Raw genomic sequence first — 27,993 nt, 5'->3', positions numbered from 1 at the left:
TCCCCAAAATGTTAATAGTTATTGTTAAATTGTACGTCTCCTAAATGGTTAAAAAAACTAAAGTTTTTCCAATGTGCATCCAGAATAAAGTAAACAGATGGAAATATATATCTCATCAAAAATTTGTACAGTATGTTTGCACATATTTTACATATTGCAGTTGAAAATGTGAAAAAGAAATCACAACTCTTTCGACATTTTCCCAATTTTGGCGCTTTTAATAAATATACACAAATTCTATCGGCTTATTTTTACCACCTAAATAAAGTACAATATGTGGCAAAAAACAATGTCAGAGTTATTTAAATATGCAAAGCCTCTATGGAATTATTCTATGTTAAAGTGAAACATGTCAGATTTCCAAAATTCGGCCTGGTCATTAAGGAGTTAAGACATATATTTACTTTTTTTTTACACTGTAAAACATTTCTGTAATCTCCCTGTTACAAAGCATCTAAATCTGCCCATTCTGAGTATTTGCTTTATGATCACTTTCTTTGCTGCTGACCGAGGCCGGCCCCACCTTCAATTCCCATTTTACAATAATAAATATTCCTTTACCTGCGAAGGTCAGTTCTGTGCCAAATCTGCTTTGTGTTATTTGTCTATAACTGATGTCCACACGGCAACAATACTGGGGGGATTCATTATCCTTTACACTGTGTATACGGAGAGAGACGTCTTCAGACACGTTCACCAGTGAATATCTATCAGATCTGTCTGCTGAGGTCCAGGTGTGAATCTTGTTCTTATTAAGGGCACACAGCTCACTATATCCAGAATACCAGGACACTGGTAACGCCTTCCCCAGGGTCTCCAGCGGGTAATGGCAGGGGATGATCATCTCTTCTCCTGGGACAGCGATCAATTCCTCCATCTGAGTCACCCATCTTCCATCTATAAAGTTAAACATGGGATATACGGTATATGTATTGCACATAGCTGATGGAACCTTGTCAGCACTGACACATGATATATAACTCCTTTATGATATCTCCCCTTTTTATATGGTTGTTTTGTGTAAATTTATTTCTATCCTTGTTTTTTCAGTATAAAAGTTTTTCCCGCATAGAAAAGGGGTACAAAAGAGGTAGCAGGGTGTTCCCATCTCAGACCTATATGGCATATTTGCAAGATATGCAACTAATGTTTGATAAGTAAAAAGTTCCATCTGTCTACAATTTATTCCCTAATGTACCCTCAAAAAATCACAGAGGTGAGGAAAAAGAAAAAAAAAAAAACACATATTCACTGAAAAAGCCAAAAATACCTGAAAGTCTGCAAAGCAGACACGGTCGCCATAGGCACGATCGCCATAAGGCAGGCACAGTCGCCACCGGCACAATCGCCGTAGGGCAGGCGCAATGGCCTTAAGCCCTGAAGATATGTAGTAAGCCAGACAATAATGTGTGGAGGAGCAGCTTGTTCCTGGCAGGCTAATATGCAGTCACCCACTCAACCCAGCCCAGAATGGGGAGGAGTGACTGCATATACTAATAGCCTGCACATGTGAACGATACCAAAGATGTCAGCCATAGATGGGTGGTGACCCACCATACAGGATATCAACCCTGGCTGATATGACAGCGGGTTGCCCTGTATCTCCAAGGTGGGCCACACTGGCTGACATCTTGGGCTCCCCCACCAACTAGCAAACTACATACAAAGATACTAATGCATACTAATAAAATGCGGGTGTTAGTACTGCATTTTGGCCAAAACGCATAGGCTGACGGACCGCGTCGAGGTCACACCGCTTCCGTCAGTACCTACGCTAACTCACAATAAATTACATAAAATCACAGAGGTGAGGAAAAAGAAAAAAACACATATTCACTGAAAAAGCCAAAAATACCTGAAAGTCTGCAAAGCAGACACGGTCGCCATAGGCACGATCGCCATAAGGCAGGCACAGTCGCCACCGGCACAATCGCCGTAGGGCAGGCGCAATGGCCTTAAGCCCTGAAGATATGTAGTAAGCCAGACAATAATGTGTGGAGGAGCAGCTTGTTCCTGGCAGGCTAATATGCAGTCACCCACTCAACCCAGCCCAGAATGGGGAGGAGTGACTGCATATACTAATAGCCTGCACATGTGAACGATACCAAAGATGTCAGCCATAGATGGGTGGTGACCCACCATACAGGATATCAACCCTGGCTGATATGACAGCGGGTTGCCCTGTATCTCCAAGGTGGGCCACACTGGCTGACATCTTGGGCTCCCCCACCAACTAGCAAACTACATACAAAGATACTAATGCATACTAATAAAATGCGGGTGTTAGTACTGCATTTTGGCCAAAACGCATAGGCTGACGGACCGCGTCGAGGTCACACCGCTTCCGTCAGTACCTACGCTAACTCACAATAAATTACATAAAATCACAGAGGTGAGGAAAAAGAAAAAAACACATATTCACTGAAAAAGCCAAAAATACCTGAAAGTCTGCAAAGCAGACACGGTCGCCATAGGCACGATCGCCATAAGGCAGGCACAGTCGCCACCGGCACAATCGCCGTAGGGCAGGCGCAATGGCCTTAAGCCCTGAAGATATGTAGTAAGCCAGACAATAATGTGTGGAGGAGCAGCTTGTTCCTGGCAGGCTAATATGCAGTCACCCACTCAACCCAGCCCAGAATGGGGAGGAGTGACTGCATATACTAATAGCCTGCACATGTGAACGATACCAAAGATGTCAGCCATAGATGGGTGGTGACCCACCATACAGGATATCAACCCTGGCTGATATGACAGCGGGTTGCCCTGTATCTCCAAGGTGGGCCACACTGGCTGACATCTTGGGCTCCCCCACCAACTAGCAAACTACATACAAAGATACTAATGCATACTAATAAAATGCGGGTGTTAGTACTGCATTTTGGCCAAAACGCATAGGCTGACGGACCGCGTCGAGGTCACACCGCTTCCGTCAGTACCTACGCTAACTCACAATAAATTACATAAAATCACAGAGGTGAGGAAAAAGAAAAAAACACATATTCACTGAAAAAGCCAAAAATACCTGAAAGTCTGCAAAGCAGACACGGTCGCCATAGGCACGATCGCCATAAGGCAGGCACAGTCGCCACCGGCACAATCGCCGTAGGGCAGGCGCAATGGCCTTAAGCCCTGAAGATATGTAGTAAGCCAGACAATAATGTGTGGAGGAGCAGCTTGTTCCTGGCAGGCTAATATGCAGTCACCCACTCAACCCAGCCCAGAATGGGGAGGAGTGACTGCATATACTAATAGCCTGCACATGTGAACGATACCAAAGATGTCAGCCATAGATGGGTGGTGACCCACCATACAGGATATCAACCCTGGCTGATATGACAGCGGGTTGCCCTGTATCTCCAAGGTGGGCCACACTGGCTGACATCTTGGGCTCCCCCACCAACTAGCAAACTACATACAAAGATACTAATGCATACTAATAAAATGCGGGTGTTAGTACTGCATTTTGGCCAAAACGCATAGGCTGACGGACCGCGTCGAGGTCACACCGCTTCCGTCAGTACCTACGCTAACTCACAATAAATTACATAAAATCACAGAGGTGAGGAAAAAGAAAAAAACACATATTCACTGAAAAAGCCAAAAATACCTGAAAGTCTGCAAAGCAGACACGGTCGCCATAGGCACGATCGCCATAAGGCAGGCACAGTCGCCACCGGCACAATCGCCGTAGGGCAGGCGCAATGGCCTTAAGCCCTGAAGATATGTAGTAAGCCAGACAATAATGTGTGGAGGAGCAGCTTGTTCCTGGCAGGCTAATATGCAGTCACCCACTCAACCCAGCCCAGAATGGGGAGGAGTGACTGCATATACTAATAGCCTGCACATGTGAACGATACCAAAGATGTCAGCCATAGATGGGTGGTGACCCACCATACAGGATATCAACCCTGGCTGATATGACAGCGGGTTGCCCTGTATCTCCAAGGTGGGCCACACTGGCTGACATCTTGGGCTCCCCCACCAACTAGCAAACTACATACAAAGATACTAATGCATACTAATAAAATGCGGGTGTTAGTACTGCATTTTGGCCAAAACGCATAGGCTGACGGACCGCGTCGAGGTCACACCGCTTCCGTCAGTACCTACGCTAACTCACAATAAATTACATAAAATCACAGAGGTGAGGAAAAAGAAAAAAACACATATTCACTGAAAAAGCCAAAAATACCTGAAAGTCTGCAAAGCAGACACGGTCGCCATAGGCACGATCGCCATAAGGCAGGCACAGTCGCCACCGGCACAATCGCCGTAGGGCAGGCGCAATGGCCTTAAGCCCTGAAGATATGTAGTAAGCCAGACAATAATGTGTGGAGGAGCAGCTTGTTCCTGGCAGGCTAATATGCAGTCACCCACTCAACCCAGCCCAGAATGGGGAGGAGTGACTGCATATACTAATAGCCTGCACATGTGAACGATACCAAAGATGTCAGCCATAGATGGGTGGTGACCCACCATACAGGATATCAACCCTGGCTGATATGACAGCGGGTTGCCCTGTATCTCCAAGGTGGGCCACACTGGCTGACATCTTGGGCTCCCCCACCAACTAGCAAACTACATACAAAGATACTAATGCATACTAATAAAATGCGGGTGTTAGTACTGCATTTTGGCCAAAACGCATAGGCTGACGGACCGCGTCGAGGTCACACCGCTTCCGTCAGTACCTACGCTAACTCACAATAAATTACATAAAATCACAGAGGTGAGGAAAAAGAAAAAAACACATATTCACTGAAAAAGCCAAAAATACCTGAAAGTCTGCAAAGCAGACACGGTCGCCATAGGCACGATCGCCATAAGGCAGGCACAGTCGCCACCGGCACAATCGCCGTAGGGCAGGCGCAATGGCCTTAAGCCCTGAAGATATGTAGTAAGCCAGACAATAATGTGTGGAGGAGCAGCTTGTTCCTGGCAGGCTAATATGCAGTCACCCACTCAACCCAGCCCAGAATGGGGAGGAGTGACTGCATATACTAATAGCCTGCACATGTGAACGATACCAAAGATGTCAGCCATAGATGGGTGGTGACCCACCATACAGGATATCAACCCTGGCTGATATGACAGCGGGTTGCCCTGTATCTCCAAGGTGGGCCACACTGGCTGACATCTTGGGCTCCCCCACCAACTAGCAAACTACATACAAAGATACTAATGCATACTAATAAAATGCGGGTGTTAGTACTGCATTTTGGCCAAAACGCATAGGCTGACGGACCGCGTCGAGGTCACACCGCTTCCGTCAGTACCTACGCTAACTCACAATAAATTACATAAAATCACAGAGGTGAGGAAAAAGAAAAAAACACATATTCACTGAAAAAGCCAAAAATACCTGAAAGTCTGCAAAGCAGACACGGTCGCCATAGGCACGATCGCCATAAGGCAGGCACAGTCGCCACCGGCACAATCGCCGTAGGGCAGGCGCAATGGCCTTAAGCCCTGAAGATATGTAGTAAGCCAGACAATAATGTGTGGAGGAGCAGCTTGTTCCTGGCCCAAGATGTCAGCCAGTGTGGCCCACCTTGGAGATACAGGGCAACCCGCTGTCATATCAGCCAGGGTTGATATCCTGTATGGTGGGTCACCACCCATCTATGGCTGACATCTTTGGTATCGTTCACATGTGCAGGCTATTAGTATATGCAGTCACTCCTCCCCATTCTGGGCTGGGTTGAGTGGGTGACTGCATATTAGCCTGCCAGGAACAAGCTGCTCCTCCACACATTATTGTCTGGCTTACTACATATCTTCAGGGCTTAAGGCCATTGCGCCTGCCCTACGGCGATTGTGCCGGTGGCGACTGTGCCTGCCTTATGGCGATCGTGCCTATGGCGACCGTGTCTGCTTTGCAGACTTTCAGGTATTTTTGGCTTTTTCAGTGAATATGTGTTTTTTTCTTTTTCCTCACCTCTGTGATTTTATGTAATTTATTGTGAGTTAGCGTAGGTACTGACGGAAGCGGTGTGACCTCGACGCGGTCCGTCAGCCTATGCGTTTTGGCCAAAATGCAGTACTAACACCCGCATTTTATTAGTATGCATTAGTATCTTTGTATGTAGTTTGCTAGTTGGTGGGGGAGCCCAAGATGTCAGCCAGTGTGGCCCACCTTGGAGATACAGGGCAACCCGCTGTCATATCAGCCAGGGTTGATATCCTGTATGGTGGGTCACCACCCATCTATGGCTGACATCTTTGGTATCGTTCACATGTGCAGGCTATTAGTATATGCAGTCACTCCTCCCCATTCTGGGCTGGGTTGAGTGGGTGACTGCATATTAGCCTGCCAGGAACAAGCTGCTCCTCCACACATTATTGTCTGGCTTACTACATATCTTCAGGGCTTAAGGCCATTGCGCCTGCCCTACGGCGATTGTGCCGGTGGCGACTGTGCCTGCCTTATGGCGATCGTGCCTATGGCGACCGTGTCTGCTTTGCAGACTTTCAGGTATTTTTGGCTTTCTAATGTACCCTCAAGGAACTCCAACCAAGGCAGTTTCTAGAGAATTTGGCCAACAGGGTGAACACAAAAGAAGCATCTCTTTACTATTTAACATTTTCTACCTAGTGGCAATATAAGGAATTCCCACCCGATGATGATATCAGGAATATGTGCGGCAATATATGGCTGTTTTAGGTCATTTTATTGATCAGGATTTGGAATATATTTTAAAAACTATTTTTTACCTGCAAAAGTGAGAGAGGTCCCATGAGGGTGATACCAGTAAAGAGCTTCATGGCCATCTGTAAATATGCTTGCTCTACAGCAGAACGTGATTCCATCTGCAGCCTTCAGTCCTCGAATTGTGATAGACGCCGTCCGGTCATCAGGATGGTGAACTGCAGAGATCCGGTCTTTATACTCATCAGTAATATTCTTGATATACTTGCAGTCTATTCCATTTACTTTCCCCCAAGTTACTGTAATCTGTGACCTCCCTCTCTGGTCCTCAGCATTGGTGTAAGAACACGGGATGGTGACTGATTCTCCTTCCTTCACATAGAGGGTCTTTGGTTGGTGAATGCAGTAATCTGATGTCCAACATGTCCCTGTAATGACCCACAGAGAGAAATGAGAGAAATCCTGTAAATCAGTAATAAATATTAACCCCTTAGTGACTATTCGTCTGCTTTTTTATGGCACTTGTTAAGGGGTCCAATTCTGAAGCATTAGCCTTTTACAGCACTGCAGCAGAAACCACGCAAGGGTTACCCATGCCAGAGGCAGCAGGGGACTAGCTAGCTGATGACAGCTGGTCTCTATCTGTAACAGCAGGGAATGGCGAAACCACCCATCTCCGCCGTCTTATCCTTTACATGTCGAACTTATTTTATTTTAGACAAATCAATCTCACATTACCTACTATGAGATTGAAGGGAACAAACCTAACTTGGGAAGATGTTGAGACAACTGGAGTGGTTCATGTGATAACTATTTACACTCGAGCTGAGTATTTGGCTGCCCTGAATGTGAATAGTGACGATAAGATGCAGATCCTAAACTTATCTAAGCGGATGTTATCAAAGAGGGAGATTAGCATGTTGAAGAGGGGACTGCCCTTTGTTTCTAGGGCCAGGTATGGTAGGTTTATCTGGACAAAGGACATTGCCTTCTTCACTCGCAAGCTGTAGTGGAGGAAGCTTTTCTTGTGTGATAAGAGAAAGGTAGCTGATTTGGTTTGGAGGTCAGGGATATACCAGACCTAAGACTGTTAGAGGTTCTCTATAATGAGGGACAAAGACCATTGGGGACAGGTCCCTTCATGGACCTGAAACTGAAAAGTGTTAGGAACCTCCCTATTTAATACCCCCATATAGACATATTCAAGAGGATGGCAATGGCTGATCTCAAGGGACTTCCAATCCCGAGAAATAGGCAATGCAATCTTATGTCTTTCGAACTAAGATCACTGCGTTCACTTGAATCTGATTCGGGAATAGTGATAAAGCCATTCGATAAGGGTGGGAACATCATGATTTTGAATCGCAGGGACAATATTAAAACTTGCATGGATTTATTGGATGATCCATCGACGTACAGAAGGATTGGGTCTGACCCTACACTTCCTTTTCTTGGCACTCTGAAGGAGATTCTTACTGTGGCCAAGAAACAGGGATACATAAGTCCAAGTGAGCATCAATTTATGCCTCCTACACATTCTCAGGTGGTAACCTTCTATACCTTACCAAAAATAACAATGACAATATTACCCAGAATGCGAGCATTTACATCGATAACATCCTAAGACCGTTCGTGACTTCTCTTCCATCATGCATTAGGGACACAACAGATGTCCCTCGACATCTGGAAGGCATTAATATCGAGGCACATATGCTGGCTATTTTCATATCAAGGAGACCTCAAAGTGGTGAGGCAGAGGGGTGTACAATATAAATCGACACGACCTATTCATTGAAGATCTTATAAAATATATTATTTTTCATTTTTTATTCAATGGTCAGTACTTCCACAAGCTCAGGGGTACAGCTATGGGGAGCCCATGTGCTTTCTCATATACTAATTTGTATCTGGGCTGATAGGAGGAATAACTTGTATTTTCTGAGAGTTCCTCCGTATGGACAGCTAATATCTTACCCTGGTTACAATTTATTGATGATGTCTTCCTACTATCGTCAGGGAGTGTGTCATCTTTCCAGGATTTTGTCCAACATCTGAATAAAAATGACGTAGGTCTAAGAGTCACAGTGGAGATCAGTGATACATCCATTGCATTTTTAGACATCTTGATCAGATGCATGAGAGAACTCTGTCTTTCATCATATACCGAAAAACTACAGTTACCAACAATTTGTTGGAATGAGATAGTTTTCATCCGTATTCCCTTAAGAAAGCCATTCCCAAGGGTCAATTCCTTCAGGTTCAAAGGAACTACTCAAGTGAAACAGAATTTTCTTTCGAATGTTGTAAACTAAGAAGTAGGATTCTACAGAGGGATTACCCCTAAATATAGTTAATTAATAGAGATGAGCGAGCACCAAAATGCTCGGGTGCTCGTTACTTGAGACAAACTTTTCGCGATGCTCGAGGGTTCGTTTCGAATAACGAACCCCATTGAAGTCAATGGGCGACCCGAGCATTTTTGTATATCGCTGATGCTCGCTAAGGTTTTCGTTTGTGAAAATCTGGGCAATTCAAGAAAGTGATGGGAACGACACAGCAACGGATAGGGCAGGCGAGGGGCTACATGTTGGGCTGCATCTCAAGTTCACAGGTCCCACTATTAAGCCACAATAGCGGCAAGAGTGCCCCCCCCCTCCCAACAACTTTTACTTCTGAAAAGCCCTCATTAGCAATGCATAACTTTGTTAGGCACCACACTACCTCCAACAAAGCACAATCACTGCCTGCATGACACTCCGCTGCCACTTCTCTCCTGGGTAACATGCTGCCCAACCCCCCCCCCCCACGACCCAGTGTCCACAGCGCACACCAAACTGTCCCTGCACAGCCTTCAGCTGCCCTCATGCCACGCCACCCTCATGTCTATTTATAAGTGCGTCTGCCAGAGGAACTGCAGGCACACACTGCAGAGGGTTGGCACGGCTAGGCAGCGACCCTCTTTAAAAGGGGCGGGGCGATAGTCCACAATGCTGTACAGAAGCAATGAGAAATCCAATCCTGTGCCACCTCCATCTGGAGCTGCACACGTGGGCATAGCAATGGGGAACCTATGTGCCACACACTATTCATTCTGTCAAGGTGTCTGCATGCCCCAGTCAGACCGCGTTTTTTTATAAATAGTCACAGGCAGGTACAACTCCGCAATGGGAATTCCGTGTGCACCCACAGCATGGGTGGCTCCCTGGAACCCACCGGCGGTACATAAATGTATCCCATTGCATTGCCCATCACAGCTGAGGTAATGTCGTGCTTAATGCAGGAGGGCTTCAGCCCACACTGCATGCCCCAGTCAGACTGTTGTTCTTTAGAAGTGGACACATGTAGTTACAACTCCCTGTGGACCCACAGCATGGGTGGCTCCCTGGAACCCACCGGCGGTGCATAAATATATCCCATTGCAGTGCCCAACACAGCTGATGTAATGTCGTGCTTAATGCAGGTGGGCTTCGGCCCACACTGCATGCCCCAGTCAGACCTGGGTTTTTTAGAAGTGGACACATGCAGTTACAACTCCCTGTGGACCCACGGCATGGGTGGGTGCCAGGAAGCCACCGGCGGTACATTAATATATCCCATTGCAGTGCCCAACACAGCTGATGTTACGTCAGCTGTAATGCAGGTGGGCAAAAAATTAATTGGATTACACTGTAGGCGAGGGCCCCCAAAAATTGGTGTACCAATAGTACTAATGTACCTGAGAAAAATTGCCCATGCCCAACTAAGAGGGCAGGTGAAACCCATTAATCGCTTTGGTTAATGTGGCTTAATTGCTAACTAGGCCTGGAGGCAGCCCAGTAAAAATAAAAATTGGTTGAGGTGAAAGTTTCAACGCTTTAATGAGCATTGAAACGTATAAAAATTGTTTAGAAAAATAATATATATGACTGAGCCTTGTGGGCCTAAGAAAAATTGCCCGTTCGGCGTGATTATGTGAGGTTTCGGTAGGAGGAGCAGGCGGAGGAGGAGGAATATTATAGACAGATAGATGAAGCAAAAAGGTCCCCGTTTTGGATGGTGATAGAGAACGATGCTTCCATCCGCGGGTGCAGCCTACGTATTGTTTAGGTATCGCTGCTGTCCGCTGGTGGAGAAGAGAAGTCTGGGGAAATCCAGGCTTTGTTCATCTTGATGAGTGCACTGTCGGTTGACAGTGGGTATGCTTATCCGTGATGATTCCCCCAGCCACACTAAACACACTCTCTGACAGGACACTAGCCGCAGGACAAGCAACCACCTCCAGGGCATACAGCGCGAGTTCAGGCCACGTGTCCAGCTTCGACACCCAGTAGTTGTAGGGGGCAGAGGCGTCACCGAGGACGGTCGTGCGATCGGCTACGTACTCCCTCACCATCCTTTTACAGTGCTTTCGCCAACTCAGCCTTGACTGGGGAACGGTGACACAGTCTTGCTGGGGAGCCATAAAGCTGGCAAAGGCCTTGGATAATGTTCCCCTGCCTGCGCTGTACATGCTGCCTGATCTCTGCGCCTCCCCTGCTACCTGGGCCGCGGAAATGCGCCTTCAGCCACTAGCGCTGTCGGATGGGAAGTTTACCATCAGTTTGTCCACCAGCGCCCTGTGGTATAGCATCATTCTTGAACCCCTTTCCTCTTCGGGAATGAGAGTGGAAAGGCTCTCCTTATACCGTGAGTCGAGCAGTGTGTACACCCAGTAATCCGTAGTGGCCGGAATGCGTGTAACGCGAGGGTCACGAGAAAGGCATCCTAACATGAAGTCAGCCATGTGTGCCAGGGTACCTGAAAGCAACGCATGGCTGTCCTCACTAGGAAGATCACTTTCAGGATCCTCCTCCTCCTCCACAGGCCATACACGCTGAAAGGATGAGAGGCAAGCAGCATGGGTACCCTCAGCAGTGGGCCAAGCTGTCTCTTCCCCCTCCTGCTCCTCAGGCTCCTCCCCTTCCCCCTCCTCTTCCTCCTCCTCAACGCGCTGAGATATAGACATGAGGGTGCTCTGACTATCCAGCGACATACTGTCTTCCCCCGCCTCCATTTCCGATTCCAAAGCGTCTGCCTTTATGCTTTGCAGGGAACTTCTCAAGAGGCATAGCAGAGGAATGGTGACGCTAATGATTGCAGCATCCCCGCTCAGCATCTGGGTAGACTCCTCAAAGTTTCCAAGGACCTGACAGATGGCTGCCAACCAGGCCCACTCTTCTGTAAATAATTGAGGAGGCTGACTCCCACTACGCCGCCCATGTGGAGTTGGTATTCCGCAATAGCTCTACGCTGCTCATAGAGCCTGGCCAACATGTGGAGCGTAGAGTTCCACTGTGTGGGCACGTCGCACAGCAATCGGTGCACTGGCAGATGAAACCGATGTTGCAGGGTCCGCAGGGTGGTAGCGTCCGTCTTGGAGTTGCGGAAATGTGCGATGACCCGGCGCACTTTTCCGAGCAGGTATGACAAGTGTGGGTAGCTTTTCAGAAAGCGCTGAACCACCAAATTAAACACATGGGCCAGGCATGGCACGTGCGTGAGGCTGCCGTGCTGCAGAGCCGCCACCAGGTTACGGCCGTTGTCACACACGACCATGCCCGGTTGGAGGCTCAGCGGCGCAAGCCAGCGGTCGGTCTGCTCTGTCAGACCCTGCAGCAGTTCGTGGGCCGTGTGCCTCTTATCTCCTAAGCTGAGTAGCTTCAGCACGGCCTGCTGACGCTTGCCCACCACTGAGCTGCCATGCCGCGTGACACCGACTGCTGGCGACATGCTGCTGCTGACACATCTTGATTGCGAGACAAAGGTTGCGTAGGAGGAGGAGGAGGGTGGTTTAGTGGAGGAAGCATACACCGCCGCAGATACCACCACCGACCTGGGGCATGCAATTCGGGGGGTGGGTAGGACGTGAGCGGTCCCAGGCTCTGACTCTGTCCCAGCCTCCACTAAATTCACCCAATGTGCCGTCAGGGAGATATAGTGGCCCTGCCCGCCTGTGCTTGTCCACGTGTCTGTAGTTAAGTGGACCTTGGCAGTAACCGCGTTGGTGAGGGCGCGTACAATGTTGCGGGAGACGTGGTCGTGCAGGCCTGGGACGGCACATCAGGAAAAGTAGTGGCGACTGGGAACTGAGTAGCGCGGGGCCGCCGCTGCCATCATACTTTTGAAAGCCTCCGTTTCCACAAGCCTATACGGCAGCATTTCCAGGCTGATCAATTTGGCTATGTGCACGTTTAACGCTTGAGCGTGCGGGTGCGTGGCGGAGTACTTGCGCTCGCGATCGAACAGTGGCGCTAGCGACGTCTGGACGCTGCGCTGAGAGACATTGCTGGATGGGGCCAAGGACAGCGGAGGTGAGGGTGTGGGTGCAGGCCAGGAGACGGTAGTGCCTGTGCCCTGAGAGGGGGGTTGGATCTCAGTGGCAGGTTGGGGCACAGGGGGAGAGGCAGTGGTGCAAACTGGAGGCGGTGAACGGCCTTCGTCCCACCTTGTGGGGTGCTTGGCCATCATATGCCTGTGCATGCTGGTGGTGGTGCCTCCCCAGCTGATCTTGGCGCGACAAAGGTTGCACGCCACTGTTCGTCGGTCGTCAGGCGTCTCTGTGAAAAACTGCCACACTGTAGAGCACCTTGACCTCTGCAGGGTGGCATGGCGCGAGGGGGCGCTTTGGGAAACAGTTGGTGGATTATTCGGTCTGGCCCTGCCTCTACCCCTGGCCACCGCACTGGCTCGGCCTGTGCCCGCACCCTGACTTGGGCCTCTGTGTCCTCGGCTGCGTCCACGTCCTCTAGGCCTACCCCTACCCCTCAGCATGCTGTATTACCAGTAATGCAGAAACAGAACGCTGTAATTAAATGTGCCGCTTATTGGCCTGTGGTTGGAGGCTGACTTCGCTTACGGAACGCCAGGAAATAATTTGGCGCAAGCCTGCTGTAACACTTAGTTGGCTGCGTATGATTTTGTAGAACTACTACACCCAGCACACACAGACCCAGAACACTGAGCACAGTGACAGGCAGGCCAAATAGATTTTTTGGCCCAAATTTTTTAGCAAAGGCCCACTGCCTATATTTAATCAATATGTCTTCTGTCCCTGCCTAAGCACTTCTGTCCCTAGAGTATGTCACAGAACTGCAGAGTGTTGCACTGGCAACTGCAACACAGCGGTGATTTCAGAGCCCAGACAGAGCCAGGAAATAATTTGGCGCAAGCCTGCTGTAACACTTAGCTGGCTGCGTATGATTTTGTAGAACTACTACACCCAGCACACACAGACCCAGAACACTGAGCACAGTGACAGGCAGGCCAAATAGATTTTTTGCCCCAAATTTTTTAGCAAAGGCCCACTGCCTATATTCAATGAATAATATGTCTTCTGTCCCTGCCTAAGCACTTCTGTCCCTGGAGTATTACTGCAGGGCACAATGCTCTGCACGGCCGATATACCAAAAAAAAAAAGTGCAACACTGCAAAAAGCAGCCTCCACAGCACTGCACACGGTTAGATGTGGCCCTAAGAAGGACCGTTGGGGTTCTTGAAGCCTAAAATACTCCTAACGCTCTCCCTATAGCAGCTCCAGAAGATAGCACTTTCCCTCCTCTATGTCAGAACGCATCTGTGGCGAGCCGTGGGAGGGGCCGATTTTTATACTCGGGTGACACCTGATCTCGCCAGCCACTCACTGCAGTGGGGTGGTATAGGGCTTGAACGTCGCAGGGGGAAGTTGAATTGCCTTCCCTGTCTTTCAATTGGCCAGAAAAGCGCGCTAACGTCTCAGAGATGAAAGTGAAAGTAACCCCAACATCGCGTGGTACTCGTTACGAGTAACGAGCATCTCGAACACGCTAATACTCGAACGAGTATCAAGCTCGGACGAGTACGTTCGCTCATCTCTATTAATTAAGCATTCCTTCATGTGTCAGAACAAAGTAGGACAGATCTTCTGTACCTCAAAAGCGCAAGCCTGATCATACGTTTAAGGTAATAGGTACTTTTGACAGTGGGGTGCCCCAGATACTGCACTATATTGAAGGAGGATGCCAACATAAAGAACCTTTAACCCAATCCTCCTGCCATTACCTTCCGTACGGGTAGGTATATTAGACATAAAATAATAAAAGCCATCTTGTGTCTCATATTCCTGACCAGATGTAGCTGGGTAGATTTGGGATAGTTGACACATCCCCTTCCTCCAGGTGCTCTGCATGCCCATTTATTGCCAAAGGTTCTACTTTCGTCAGTGCACCAGCGAAGATAATTTATCAGAGCAGGGAGTTTGTAACATACCTTACCTCCAACATTGTGTTCATGCCAAGTTGCTCATGCCCTATGAACTACGTGGGGAAAACCTCCCAATAGTTCAGGAGGAGGATCCTTGCCCATGTTGGCAATGTTAGACTGAAAGAGACTACTTCTATAGCTATCCGCATGTGGCAATGCCATGATAGGGATCTGACACAGTTACAATTTTAAGGAACAGGGGTCATACGGACCTTTGGAAGATGTGGTAATGTGAATAAAAAGCTACTTCAAAAAGAGACTGCATGGATTTACAGGATAAATTCAGTACGTCTGACAACCTCAATGAGGCACTCTCCTTCAACTGCTTTCTTTGATTATTTAATCTCCCTGATTTCTCCTTTTTCCAATCTGCGCCTTGTTTTTTGTAAAAGACTAGAGATGAGCGAGCACCAAAATGCTCGGGTGCTCGTTACTCGAGTCGAACTTTCCGCGATGCTCGAGGGTTCGTTTCGAATAACGAACCCCATTGAAGTCAATGGGCGACCCGAGCATTTTTGTATATCGCCGATGCTCGCTAAGGTTTTCATTGGTGAAAATCTGGGAAATTCAAGAAAGTGATGGGAACGACACAGAAACAGATAGGGCAGGCGAGGGGCTACATGTTGGGCTGCATCTCAAGTTCCCAGGTCCCACTATTAAGCCACAATAGCGGCAAGAGTGAGCCCCCCCCCCCCAACCTTTTACTTCTGAAAAACCCTCATTAGCAAGGCATACCTTAGCTAAGCACCACACTACCTCCAACAAAGCACGATCACTGCCTGTGGGACACACCGCTGCCACTTCTCCTGGGTTACATGCTGCCCGAACCCCCCCCCCCCCGCACGACCCAGTGTCCCTGCACTGCCTTCAGCTGCCCTCATGCCACACGCTGGCCTCATAGCCACACCACCCTCATGTCTATTTATAAGTGCGTCTGCCATGAGGAGGAACCGGAGGCACACACTGCAGAGGGTTGGCAGGGCCAGGCAGCGACCCTCTTTAAAAGGGGTGGGGCGATAGCCCACAATGCTGTACAGAAGCAATGAGAAATCCAATTCTGTGCCACCTCCATCAGGACCTGCACACATGGGCATAGCAATGGCGAATCCATGTGCCACACACTATTCATTCTGTCAAGGTGTCGCATAGCTCAATCGACACTGCAAGGGGAAAGCCGTCTGCGCTCTGCCCCCTACCCAAGTCAGTCAGTGTCTTTGTGCCAGACAGGTCAAACACCGCGATGGGAGCTAAGTTTGCACCAACAGCACAGGTGGATCCTAGGAAACCCAAGACATGAACCAAAAATTGATCTGAGCAGCCAAACATGGCAGACTTGCACCGCGCCCACGACATAGGCCTCGGCCCACAGCTTCAGCAATCCTAGGCAGGAAGCGGACTTTCACTGCACCCAGGACATAGGCCTCTGCACAAACCCTCAGCAATCGCAGGCCTATAGCGGACTCCAATGCTAGCGTAGCTGTGCACGTCTCATTAGCGCTGTATTGCTTCTGTAGTTTGTCCCACTGCAGTGCCCCGGATAGTAGAGCTAACGTCAGATGAAATACAGGTGGGCTTCGGCCCACACTGCATGCCCCAGTCAGACCGGGTTTTTTTATAAATAGTCACAGGCAGGTACAAATCCGCAATGGGAATTCCGTGTGCACCCACAGCATGGGTGGCTCCCTGGAACCCACCGGCGGTACATAAACAAATCCCATTGCAGTGCCCAGCACAGCTGAGTTAACGTCAGATTAAATGCACGTGGGCTTCGGCCCACACTGCATGCCCCAGTCAGACTGGGGTTCTTTATAAGTAGACACATGCAGTTACAACTCCGTGTGGACCGACAGCATAGGTGGGTCCCAGGAAGCCACCGGCGGTACATAAATAAATCCCATTGCATTGCCCAGCACGGTTGAGGTAATGTCAGATTAAACGCAGGTGGGCTTCCGCCCACACTGCATGCCCCAGTCAGACCGGGGTTTTTTATAAATAGTCACAGGCAGGTACAACTCCGCAATGGGAATTCTGTGTGCACCCAGAGCATGGGTGGCTCCCTGGAACCCACCGGCGGTACATAAACAAATCCCATTGCAGTGCCCAGCACAGCTGAGGTAACGTCAGATTAAATACAGGTGGGCTTCGGCCCACACTGCATGCCCCGGTCAGACTGGGGTTCTTTATAAGTAGACACATGCAGGTACAACTCCCTAATGTGAAGTCCGTTTGGACCCGAAGCATGGGTGGCTCCCTGGAACCCACCGGCGGTACATAAACAAATCCCATTGCAGTACCCAGCACAGCTGAGGTAACGTCAGATTAAATGCAGGTGGGCTTCGGCCCACACTGCATGCCCCAGTCTGACCGGGGTTTTTAATACATAGACACTGGCAGGTACAAATCCGTAATGTGAAGTCACTGTGGACCCACAGCATGGGTGGCTCCCGGGAACCCATCAGCGGTACATAAATGTATCACATTGCAGTGCCCTGCTCAGCAGAGCTAACGTCAGATACAATACTGGTGGGCTTCGGCCCACAGTGCATGCCCCAGTCAGACTGGTAATATGTACCTTAACAGTAACCGCGTTGGTGGGAATGTGGTGGCGAGTGCGGACCTAGTAGCGCGGTTTTATTTAGTTGGTTTTCGGAATGTGGCCAGGATTAAGTGGGCCGTGGTGGGGGGATGGTGGGGGGGCTCTCTTGTTGTGTCGTTAAAGGTGAAATTCTTGGACTGCCACCAGATGGACCAATGCAAAGGTATTTGCCAAGAATGTTTTCATTGTTGGAGGAGGAGGGGGATGCTTTTCAGGCACTACGTGTCCTCTCCACGTGTCCGTGGTTATATGCACCTTAACAGTAACCGCGTTGGTGGGAAATGGCCTCGCCGCCATCATGTCTTTGGGAAGCCTCCGTTTCCACACCCCAGTGACATAGCATTAGCAGAGGTATAGGCAGAGCCCAGAATTAGTAACATTTCAGCAGTAGCATTAGGGACAGGCCCCAGTAACATATCACTAGCAGCATTAAAGGGGGAGCACAGTATTAGTTCCATTTCAGTAATAGTAGCAGTCTAGACTGGCCTCAGTAACAATTCCGAAGCAGCAGTATAGGGGGAGCACAGCCTTAGTTCCATTTCAGTAATAGTAGCACTCAAGACAGGCCACAGTAACATTCCCGTTGCAGCAGTTTAGGGAGATAAGTCTCTTTCACATTTCAGTAGTTGCAGTATAGACAAGGCCCCAGTTACATTTATGTAGCAAAAGTGTAGGCCAACCCCACACACCTTGCTGTAGCATGAGTGCAGGCGAAGCCCATAAAAATTACTAGGATGACACTGTAGGCGAGGGCCCAAAAAAATTGGTGTACCAACAGTACTAATGTACATCAGAAAAATTGCCCATGCCCAGCCAAGAGAGCAGGTGAAACCCATTAATCGCTTTGCCCGTTCGGCGTGATTACGTGAGGTTTCAGGAGGAGGAGCAGGAGGAGGATTAAGAATATAATACACAGATTGATGAAGCTAAAAGGTCCCCGTTTTTGATGGTGATAGAGAATGATGCTTCCATCCGCTGGGGCAGCCTACGTATTGTTTAGGTACCGCTGCTGTCCGCTGGTGGAGAAGAGAAGTCTGGGGAAATCCAGGCTTTGTTCATCTTTATGAGTGTAAGCCTGTCGGCACTGTCAGTTGACAGGCGGGTACGCTTATCCGTGATGATTCCCCCAGCCGCACTAAACACCCTCTCTGACAAAACGCTAGCCGCAGGACAAGCAAGCACCTCCAGGGCATAGAGCGCGAGTTCAGGCCACGTGTCCAGCTTCGACACCCAGTAGTTGTAGGGAACAGAGGCTTCACGGAGGACGGTCGTGCGATCGGCTACGTACTCCCTCACCATCCTTTTACAGTGCTCCCGCCGACTCAGCCTTGACTGGGGAGCAGTGACACAGTCTTGCTGGGGAGCCATAAAGCTGGCAAAGGCCTTGGAGAGTGTTCCCCTGCCTGCGCTGTACATGCTGCCTGATCTCCGTGCCTCCCCTGCTACCTGGCCCTCGGAACTGCGCCTTCTGCCACTAGCGCTGTCGGATGGGAATCTTACCATCAGTTTGTCCGCCAGGGTCCTGTGGTATAGCATCACTCTCGAACCCCTTTCCTCTTCGGGTATGAGAGTGGAAAGGTTCTCCTTATACCGTGAGTCGAGCAGTGTGTACACCCAGTAATCTGTAGTGGCCAAAATGCGTGTAACGCGAGGGTCATGAGAAAGGCATCCTAACATGAAGTCAGCCATGTCTGCCAGGGTACCTGTACGCAACACATGGCTGTCCTCACTAGGAAGATCACTTTCAGGATCCTCCTCCTCCTCCTCAGGCCAGACACCCTGAAAAGATGACAGGCAAGCAGCATGGGTACCCTCAGCAGTGGGCCAAGCTGTCTCTTCCCCCTCCTCCTCATGCTCCTCCCCCTCCTCCTCCTCCTCCTCAACGCGCTGAGATATAGACATGAGGGTGCTCTGACTATCCAGTGACATACTGTCTTCCCCCGCCTCCATTTCCGAGCGCAAAGCAACTGCCTTTATGCTTTGCAGGGAACTTCTCAAGAAGCATAGCAGAGGAATGGTGACGCTAATGATTGCAGCATCGCCGCTCACCATCCGGGTAGACTCCTCAAAGTTTCCAAGGACCTGGCAGATGTCTGCCAACCAGGCCCACTCTTCTGTAAAGAATTGAGGAGGCTGACTCACACTACGCCGCCCATGTTGGAGTTGGTATTCCACTACAGCTCTACGTTGCTCATAGAGCCTGGCCAACATGTGGAGCGTAGAGTTCCACCGTGTGGGCACGTCGCACAGCAGTCGGTGCACTGGCAGATTAACCCTTTCTAATCCAATTTGTATCCTGGTTTTCCTAGGGGGCTTACTCTTTTTCTGTTGTTATACAACAGCGCTATATGCTGGCTAAAGCCAGTACTGCATGAAGTGACACGTTGGATAGGCTCCGACAGCAGAGAGGCTGGCAATATAAAGTAAGAGATCCCCAACGGATGTCTTTCAACATCGGAGCTGTACAGCCTTAAATCATAATGTCTTTAGAGGTCAGACAGTGGATTGGAAAGGGTTAAACCAATGTTGCAGGGTCCGCAGGGTGGCAGCGTCCGTGTTGGACTTGCGGAAATGTGCACTGAGCCGGCGCACCTTTCCGAGCAAGTCTGACAAGCGTGGGTAGCTTTTCAGAAAGCGCTGAACCACCAAATTAAAGACGTGCGCCAGGCATGGCACATGCATGAGGCTGCCGAGCTGCAGAGCCGCCACCAGGTTACGGCCGTTGTCACGGCCATGCCTGCTTGGAGGCTCAGTGGCGAAAGCCAGCAGTCGGTCTGCTCTGTCAGACCCTGCAGCAGTTCGTGGGCCGTGTGCCTCTTCTCTCCTAAGCTGAGTAGTTTCAGCACGGCCTGCTGACGCTTGCCCACCGCTGTGCTGCCACGCCGCGCGACACCGACTGCTGGCGACGTGCTGCTGCTGACACATCTTGATTGCGAGACAGAGGTTGTGTAGGAGGAGGAGGAGGGTGGTTTAGTGGAGGAAGCATACACCGCTGCGGATACCGCCACCGATCTGGGGCCCGCAATTCTGGGGGTGGGTAGGACGTGAGCGGTCCCAGGCTCTGACTCTGTCCCAGCCTCCACTAAATTCACCCAATGTGCCGTCAGGAAGATATAGTGACCCTGCCCGCCTGTGCTTGTCCACGTGTCCGTTGTTAAGTGGACCTTGGCAGTAACCGCGTTGGTGAGGGTGCGTACAATGTTGCGGGAGACGTGGTCGTTCAGGGCTGGGACGGCACATCGGGAAAAGTAGTGGCGACTGGAAACCGAGTAGCGCGGGGCCGCCGCCGCCATCATGTTTTTTGAAAGCCTCCATTTCCACAAGCCTATACGGCAGCATCTCCAGGCTGATCAATTTGGCTATGTGCACGTTTAACGCTTGAGCGTGCGGGTGCGTGGCGGCGTACTTGCGCTTGTGCTCAAACAGTTGCGCTAGTGACGGCTGGACGCTGCACTGAGAGACATTGCTGAATGGGGCCGAGGACAGCGGAGGTGAGGGTGTGGGTGCAGGCCGGGAGACGGTCGTGCCTGTGTCCTGAGAGGGGGTTTGGATCTCAGTGGCAGGTTGGGGCACAGGGGGAGAGGCAGTGGTGCAAACCGGAGGCGGTGAATGGCCTTCGTCCCACCTTGTGGGGTGCTTGGCCATCATATGCCTGCGCATGCTGGTGGTGGTGAGGCTAGTGGTGGTGGCTCCCCGGCTGATCTTGGCGCGACAAACCTTGCACACCACAGTTCGTCGGTCGTCTGCACTCTCAGTGAAAAACTGACACACCTTTGAGCACCTCGGCATCTGCAGGGTGGCATGGTGCGAGGGGGCGCTTTGGGAAACAGTTGGTGGATTATTCGGTCTGGCCCAGCCTCTACCCCTGGCCACCGCACTGCCTATTCCAACCTGCCCTGCTGCTGCACTTGCTGCCCCTCTGAAGACCTGTCATCAGTAGGCTTAGCAAACCCGGTGGGGTCAGTCACCTCATTGTCCAGCTGCTCTTCCTCCGAATCCTCTGTGCGCTCCTCCCTCAGACTTACTGCAATTACTACTACCTCACTGATAGACAACTGTGTCTCATCATCATCGTCCTCCTCACCCACTGAAAGCTCTTGAGACAGTTGCCGGAAGTCCCCAGCCTCATCCCCCGGACCCCGGGAACTTTCCAAAGATTGGGCATCGGTCACGACAAACTCCTCCGGTGGGAGAGGAACCATTGCTGCCCATTCTGGGCAGGGGCCCGAGAACAGTTCCTGGGAGTCTGCCTGCTCCTCAGAATGCTTCATTTTAATGGAGTGAGGAGGCTGGGAGAAAGGAGGAGCAGCAGCCAGAGGATTCAGAGTTGCAGCAGTGGACGGGGTAGAAGTCTGGGTGGTTGATAGATTGCTGGATGCACTTTCTGCCATCCACGACAGGACCTGCTCACACTGCTCAGTTTCTAATAAAGGTCTACCGCGTGGACCCATTAATTGTGAGATGAATCTGGGGACACCAGAAACTTGCCTCTCTCCTAATCCCGGAGCAGTCGGCTGCGATACACCTGGACCAGGAGCTCGGCCTGTGCCCACACCCTGACTTGGGCCTCTGCATCCTCGCCCACGTCCACGTCCTCTAGGCCTACCCCTACCCCTCAGCATGGTGTATTACGAGTAGAGCAGAAACAGAACGCTGTAATTAAATGTGCCGCTTATTGGCCTGTCGTTGGAGGCTGACTTCGCTTATGGAGCGCACAGCAGAGCCAGGAAACAATTATGCAGAGTATGCAGAGTATATATATATATGTATGCTCTTTCCCTCTGGCGGGATGACGGCGATCATGTAACGGACACAGCAGAGCCAGGAAACAATTATGCGCAAGCCTGCTGTAACGCTTAGCTGGGTATTAATTAGCGACTACTACCCCCAGCAGACACGCAGTAACCTGAAGACGGTCACAGGCAGCCCAAATATAGTATTTTTCCCCAATTTTTTTTAAAAAGCCCACTGCCTATATAGACAGTATATCTCTTTCCCTGTACCACTGTCCCTGCCTCACCAGTACTGCCCCTATACTCTGTAAAATGACTGCAGACTGAGGACGCTATGGTCTGCACACCCGATATACAAAAAAAAATAATAATTGTGCAACACTGCTCCCAGCAGCCTCAACAGTACTGCACACAGTCAGAAGTTGTAATGCCTTCCCTGTCTTTCTATTGGCCAGAAAAGCGCGCAAATTTCTCAGGGAAGAAAATGAAAGTGACTCGAACATCGCGTGGTGCTCGTCACGAGTAACGAGCATCTCGAGTACCCGAATACTCGAACGAGCATCAAGCTCGGACGAGTACGCTCGCTCATCTCTATAAAAGACTTATATGGTTTATTGTGGTTGGGTTTACCTTTTTGCTATAACCATCTTTGGTATTTACCAATATTATCAGCTATTCAAGTATCTCCCTCTGGTAGAAATCGTGATGTAAAGTTGTGATATCGCAGGCACAATGGAATACAAGCAAGGCTTCTCTCCCAGTTGTATGATATGAATCGGGCGCAGGTGCAGTGAAAGATGTTGAGAATGATGGGATTTCCCCATCAGAGGATTCTCCCAAGAGAGACCACGCCCATTATCATCTGATGTAATTACACATCTGATCATTAACGCTTTAGCCACACCCATTTAGCACAGGACTGAACTATCACAATGACAGCCCCCTTTTACACTAAGACTTTCTACTAGATTTCCTTATTGTGTCTGTTTGTGTTTTATAGAGTCGCTGCTGCCATGGTAAACCATTATATTGGGCATTTATCTTATGTGACTTTGATTGCGTACTAAGATTATAATTTAGTATCAATCATTGAGCGTTCTAAGCATAGGTTTACTAGAATAATTTGGTTCCTCATGAATTGAATAGTACAACGAAATGCATTGAACCTTTTAAATGAATGGATTTTGGAACCAATACCAAGACTCTAACAGAATAATATCTATAACGTTAAATCATGAATATTAATGAAGTTTACAACCTTTCAAGATTACAACGGAATAGTATCTAAAACAACTGAAAATTAGCTAGCCTCCTAAGTAGTCATTTTTCTATTCATTGGGGGCTAGTAATTATGGTACTTATTCTAATATACTAAAAGTATCTGAGCCATTAATAACCTTCTCGTATCACTTCGAGAGGGATATTCATTATCCTACTTAGATTGGGAGATGAGCCACTAGTAGTATTGATTGTATTGGGACTGGTACCTTAGTTAGGGAATTAGGCAGTTCCTGTAGCTCCAGATACTTTAGTTATGGATCTTACAGGGATTCAGCCAAGATTGTTCTGATTGGATATATGTCCCATCAAATTACTGGCAGTAAGCTGCCATCCAATGGTCCAGTTTTACCCAGTTGTCAGGCCTCACATGGAATACTGTTTACAGTTCTGGACACCGGTGCTCAGGAAAGATGCTGCAGTGCTTGAGGGGGTTCAAAGAAGAGCGACTAAACTAATACATGGAATGAGAGAACTGGAATACCCAGAGAGGCTATCAAAACTGGGATTATTCACCCGAGAAAAAAGATGGTAAGGGGCGATTAAATAACTATGTATAAATACATGAGGGGACAATATAAGGATCTCTCCCATGATCTGTTTACACCCAGGACAGTAACAAGAGGGCGTCCTCTACAGTTAAAGGAAAGCATGTTTCATCTTGAACACAGAAGGGGATTCTTTACTGTAAAAGCAGTGAGACTGTGGAACTGCCTGAGGACGTGATGATGGTAAAATCGATAGAGGAGGTTAAGAGGGGACTAGATGCCTTTTGAGAGCGCTATGATATTACAGGATATAGACATTAGGTGACCAGTGGGGTTGTTGATCCGAGTCTTGGCGTCAGGTAGGAACTATCAAAACGTTGATCCAGTGGTTATTCTGACTGCCTGTCAGATTTGTGCTCCTGGAGTCTGTTGTTCTACAGTGTTCCATGAGCACACCTTCACAGGTGTGGGGTAATTTACCTGGTTGGGTGTGGTTTGCTTAGATCAGCCAATCCCCAGGGTCTGTGCTCTCATATAAATACTGGCCCCTTTCAGTGTCTGTGGGGTGTCCGGGTTATGTTTCCATGTCTGTGCAGTTTGCGGTGTGAATTGTGTCCTGCTAGATTAGGGACCACAAGACATGAGAACTCTTGATCGCTGGGCTCGCAGCTTAAGTGACTGGGCCAATTCACGAACTAATCCCTTGTATTTATATTACAGCAATTGCATCTGCTTTATTGTGCGGGGATGTTTGGTGAGTGTGTTGCTTGTTTTTCAGTTTTATGTTATGTCTGTCTGTGAGTCCAGTCCACAGTATGCAGTTCTCTGTCCAGTTGGTATTACTGTGTTTATTATATCCCCTTCTTGGTCACGTTCATGTGGGCCTGGTGCTTATTTGCCCACATAAATGTAAACATACATAGTAACATAGTATCTTAGGCTGAATGAAGACAATGTCCATCTAGTTCAGCCTGTTTATCCTCCTATGTTGTTGATCCAGAGGAAGGCAAAAAACCCAAGATGCAGGAGCCAATTAGCCCTTTTGGGGGAAAAATTCCTTCCTGACTCCATAATGGCAAGCAGAATAATCCCTGGGTCAACCTTTGATAGTTCCTACCTGAATGTAAGACCTGGAACAAGAACCCAGCTGGTCACCTAATGTCTATATCCTGTAATATCCTTCCACTCAAGAAACACATTTAGTCCCTCTTAAACTCTTCAGTGGATTTTGCCATCACCACGTCCTCAGGTAGAGAGTTCCACAGTCTCACTGCTTTTACAATAAAGAATCCTTATGTGTTCATAATAAAACCTGCTTTCTTCTAGATGTAGAGGATGCCTTCTTGTTACCGTCGCAGTCCTGGATATAAACAGATCATGGAAGAGATCCTTGTATTGTCCCCTCATGTATTTATACACAGTTATTTAATTGCCTCCTAGCCGTCTTTTTTCCAGGGTAAATAATCCCAATTTTGTTCACCTCTCTGGGTATTCCAGTCCTCCCATTTCATTTATTAATTTAGTTGCCCATCTTTGAATCCCCTCAAGCACTGCAACATCCTTCCTGAGCAGGGGTGTCCAGAACTGTACACAGTATTCCATGTGAGGCCTGACAAGTGCCTTATATAGTGGGAGAATAATGTTCTCGTCCCTCGCCCCTATACCTCTTTTAATGCACCCCAAGCCTTACTAGCTTTTGCAGCAGCTGATTGGCATTGGTTGCTCCAGTTGAGTCCACTAGTACCCCTGGGCCTTTTTCCATATCACTTTTCCCCAGCAGTAACCTATTTAGTGTATATTGGTGACATCCGTTTCTCCTGCCCATGTGCATAACTTTACATTTATCAACATTGAACTTCATTTGCCATTTTTCTGCCCAAGCCCCCAGCTTATCTAGGTCCGTTTGTAGCTGCACATTGTTCTCCATTGTATTAATTGTCTTATATAATTTTGCCCTTTACAGAATAGACTTGCTAAAGATATTCTTTATTAATTCAATTAAAACTGTATAGACATGGGGCACGTATAAGGCCAAAGGGGAAGACATACGTCAAGGGTGTGTATACTTACTGCTAGGGCAGAAAAACAAACAACTAGTACTCAGACAGACTCACATGGAACATGAACGCTATAGCCACAATGTTCAATGGCAGATAAGGGGTATGTAGCATATAAATCCTCAAAGACTGCTTCTCCTAAATAATGCCTACATGGCTATAATACTTGAAGTGTCGCAAGTCTGATAACCGAGAGTACGCGACCACTCAAGCGTAGATACACATAAAGTGCAAAATTACTGAAACACCAGTATATAGTTCAGTAAGCTTTGGAGATTAGCATCTTAAATGTACCATTCGCAGATGTTATTGCATTTATAGATGCCCAATGTTGGGGATATTGAATATGTGAAGGGCTAATTGATTATATTATAGACTATTACTGCCTCTGTGAATCCCTAATTATATATATTGCATGCTTTCTTTCCCAGAATATCAACCAATTAGATTGGTTAACTGAAGCCAGTTCAGTCTTTTTGGAAGACGGTTATAACCCATAAGCCCAAAACATTACACTTGGTGTTTGTTTCAAAAATCTTACACGCAGTTATAAGGAATTCCCACAATTTTTGGTGGGAGGTGCAGGGGCTACAAAAGTATACAGAGAAAAAAATAGTCCCTAGGGGTCTCCGTAATACTGTTTTACTACCACCACACTGTAGAACTGCTGAGTTTATGAGCAAATGGGAAGCTACTTCAACAGAATTCTCCCTTAAAGGGGTTGTCCCGAGGCAGCAAGTGGGTCTGTACACTTCTGCATGGCCATAATAATGCACTTTGTAATGTACATTGTGCATTAATTATGAGCCATACAGAAGTTATAAAAAGTTTTATACTTACCTGTTCCGTTGCTGGCGTCCTCGTCTCCATGGTGCCGACTAATTTTCGCCCTCCGATGGCCAAATTAGCCGCGCTTGCGCAGTCCGGGTCTTCTGCAGTCTTCTATGGGGCTCCGTGTAGCTCCGTGTAGCTCCGCCCCGTCACGTGCCGATTCCAGCCAATCAGGAGGCTGGAATCGGCAGTGGACCGCACAGAAGAGCTGCGGTCCACGGAGGAAGAGGCCATCTTCAGCGGTGAGTAGAGAAGTCACCGGAGCGCGGGGATTCAGGTAAGCGCTCCGGTGAGCTTTCTTTACCTCCCTGCATCGGGGTTGTCTCGCGCCGAACGGGGGGGGGGTTGAAAAAAAAAAAAAACCCGTTTCGGCGCGGGACAACCCCTTTAAATTAATTCATCTCCTCCTTTAGGAGAGAAGGAATAATTTGAGTTAAGAACCAAAATCTCTAGAGGACCATGTAGAAAAAGCTAAACGCTTTTCTACAGATCCGGACTTTCTCAGTAAGGAGAAAACCCTACAAGATAACATATCTAAATATACGCAACAACTAAAAGAGCATAAACATAATCTATTGTTACAAGACCTTAAGGACTTCCGTGAAAATAAAGCCTAGTGCAACACTAAGCCCATATCTGAAACAGAGGGGCTTGCCTATGACCAAAATCCATCTGATCACACTTGAAAAGAAACAATTTAGTAGATTTGCCTTCCCCCCCATCGTCCTTAATGGTATAAAATAGGACGTTCTAGGCTTCCTATCTTACCGTGGAAGCAACAAAAGACCAGGATGGAAAGTCTCATCATAGATGGTGGAGGACGATCTGGACAGCGTAGAGAGGATGATCAAAAGTCTGCAGGACGCTTGTTCTTTATATCAGTACTTCTATTTTTTCCTTGTACAGTATGAAGCAAGAGGAACTAACTAGACGAGGAAGTCACATGTAATGTCTGAGGTTTCCTTAGACCTCAGAGTAATTAAGGGAAAAGAAATCATATTCACCGAAATAAGGCTAATTTACATAAGTGAGCGCAATATTGGGCCGTGAAACCCGGTCTGATATCGCTCTCAGGAACGTGCAATTTCTCCGCAGATATTAT

The 27,993-nt window shown here is 48.5% G+C and overlaps 1 protein-coding gene across 1 annotated transcript; it reads right to left on the bottom strand.

Moving 5' to 3' along the window:
* Window positions 1-454: 454 nt before the first annotated feature.
* On the bottom strand, window positions 455-27,773 carry LOC136610302 (uncharacterized). The gene is made up of 3 exons (XM_066589532.1): window positions 27,660-27,773; window positions 6,718-7,080; window positions 455-897 (listed from the first exon to the last, which is right to left on the bottom strand). Exons 1-3 carry the CDS (start codon window positions 27,697-27,699, stop codon window positions 455-457), a joined length of 846 nt encoding a protein of 281 aa, XP_066445629.1. The 5' UTR covers window positions 27,700-27,773.
* Between the last annotated feature and the right edge of the window lie 220 nt (window positions 27,774-27,993).

The sequence above is a fragment of the Eleutherodactylus coqui genome, chromosome 2 (assembly GCF_035609145.1).
Source record: "Eleutherodactylus coqui strain aEleCoq1 chromosome 2, aEleCoq1.hap1, whole genome shotgun sequence".
Classification (NCBI taxonomy): Eukaryota; Metazoa; Chordata; class Amphibia; order Anura; family Eleutherodactylidae; genus Eleutherodactylus; species Eleutherodactylus coqui.
The sequence above is the reverse complement of the archived record's forward strand: the minus strand, read 5'-3'. Positions and strand labels throughout refer to the sequence as shown.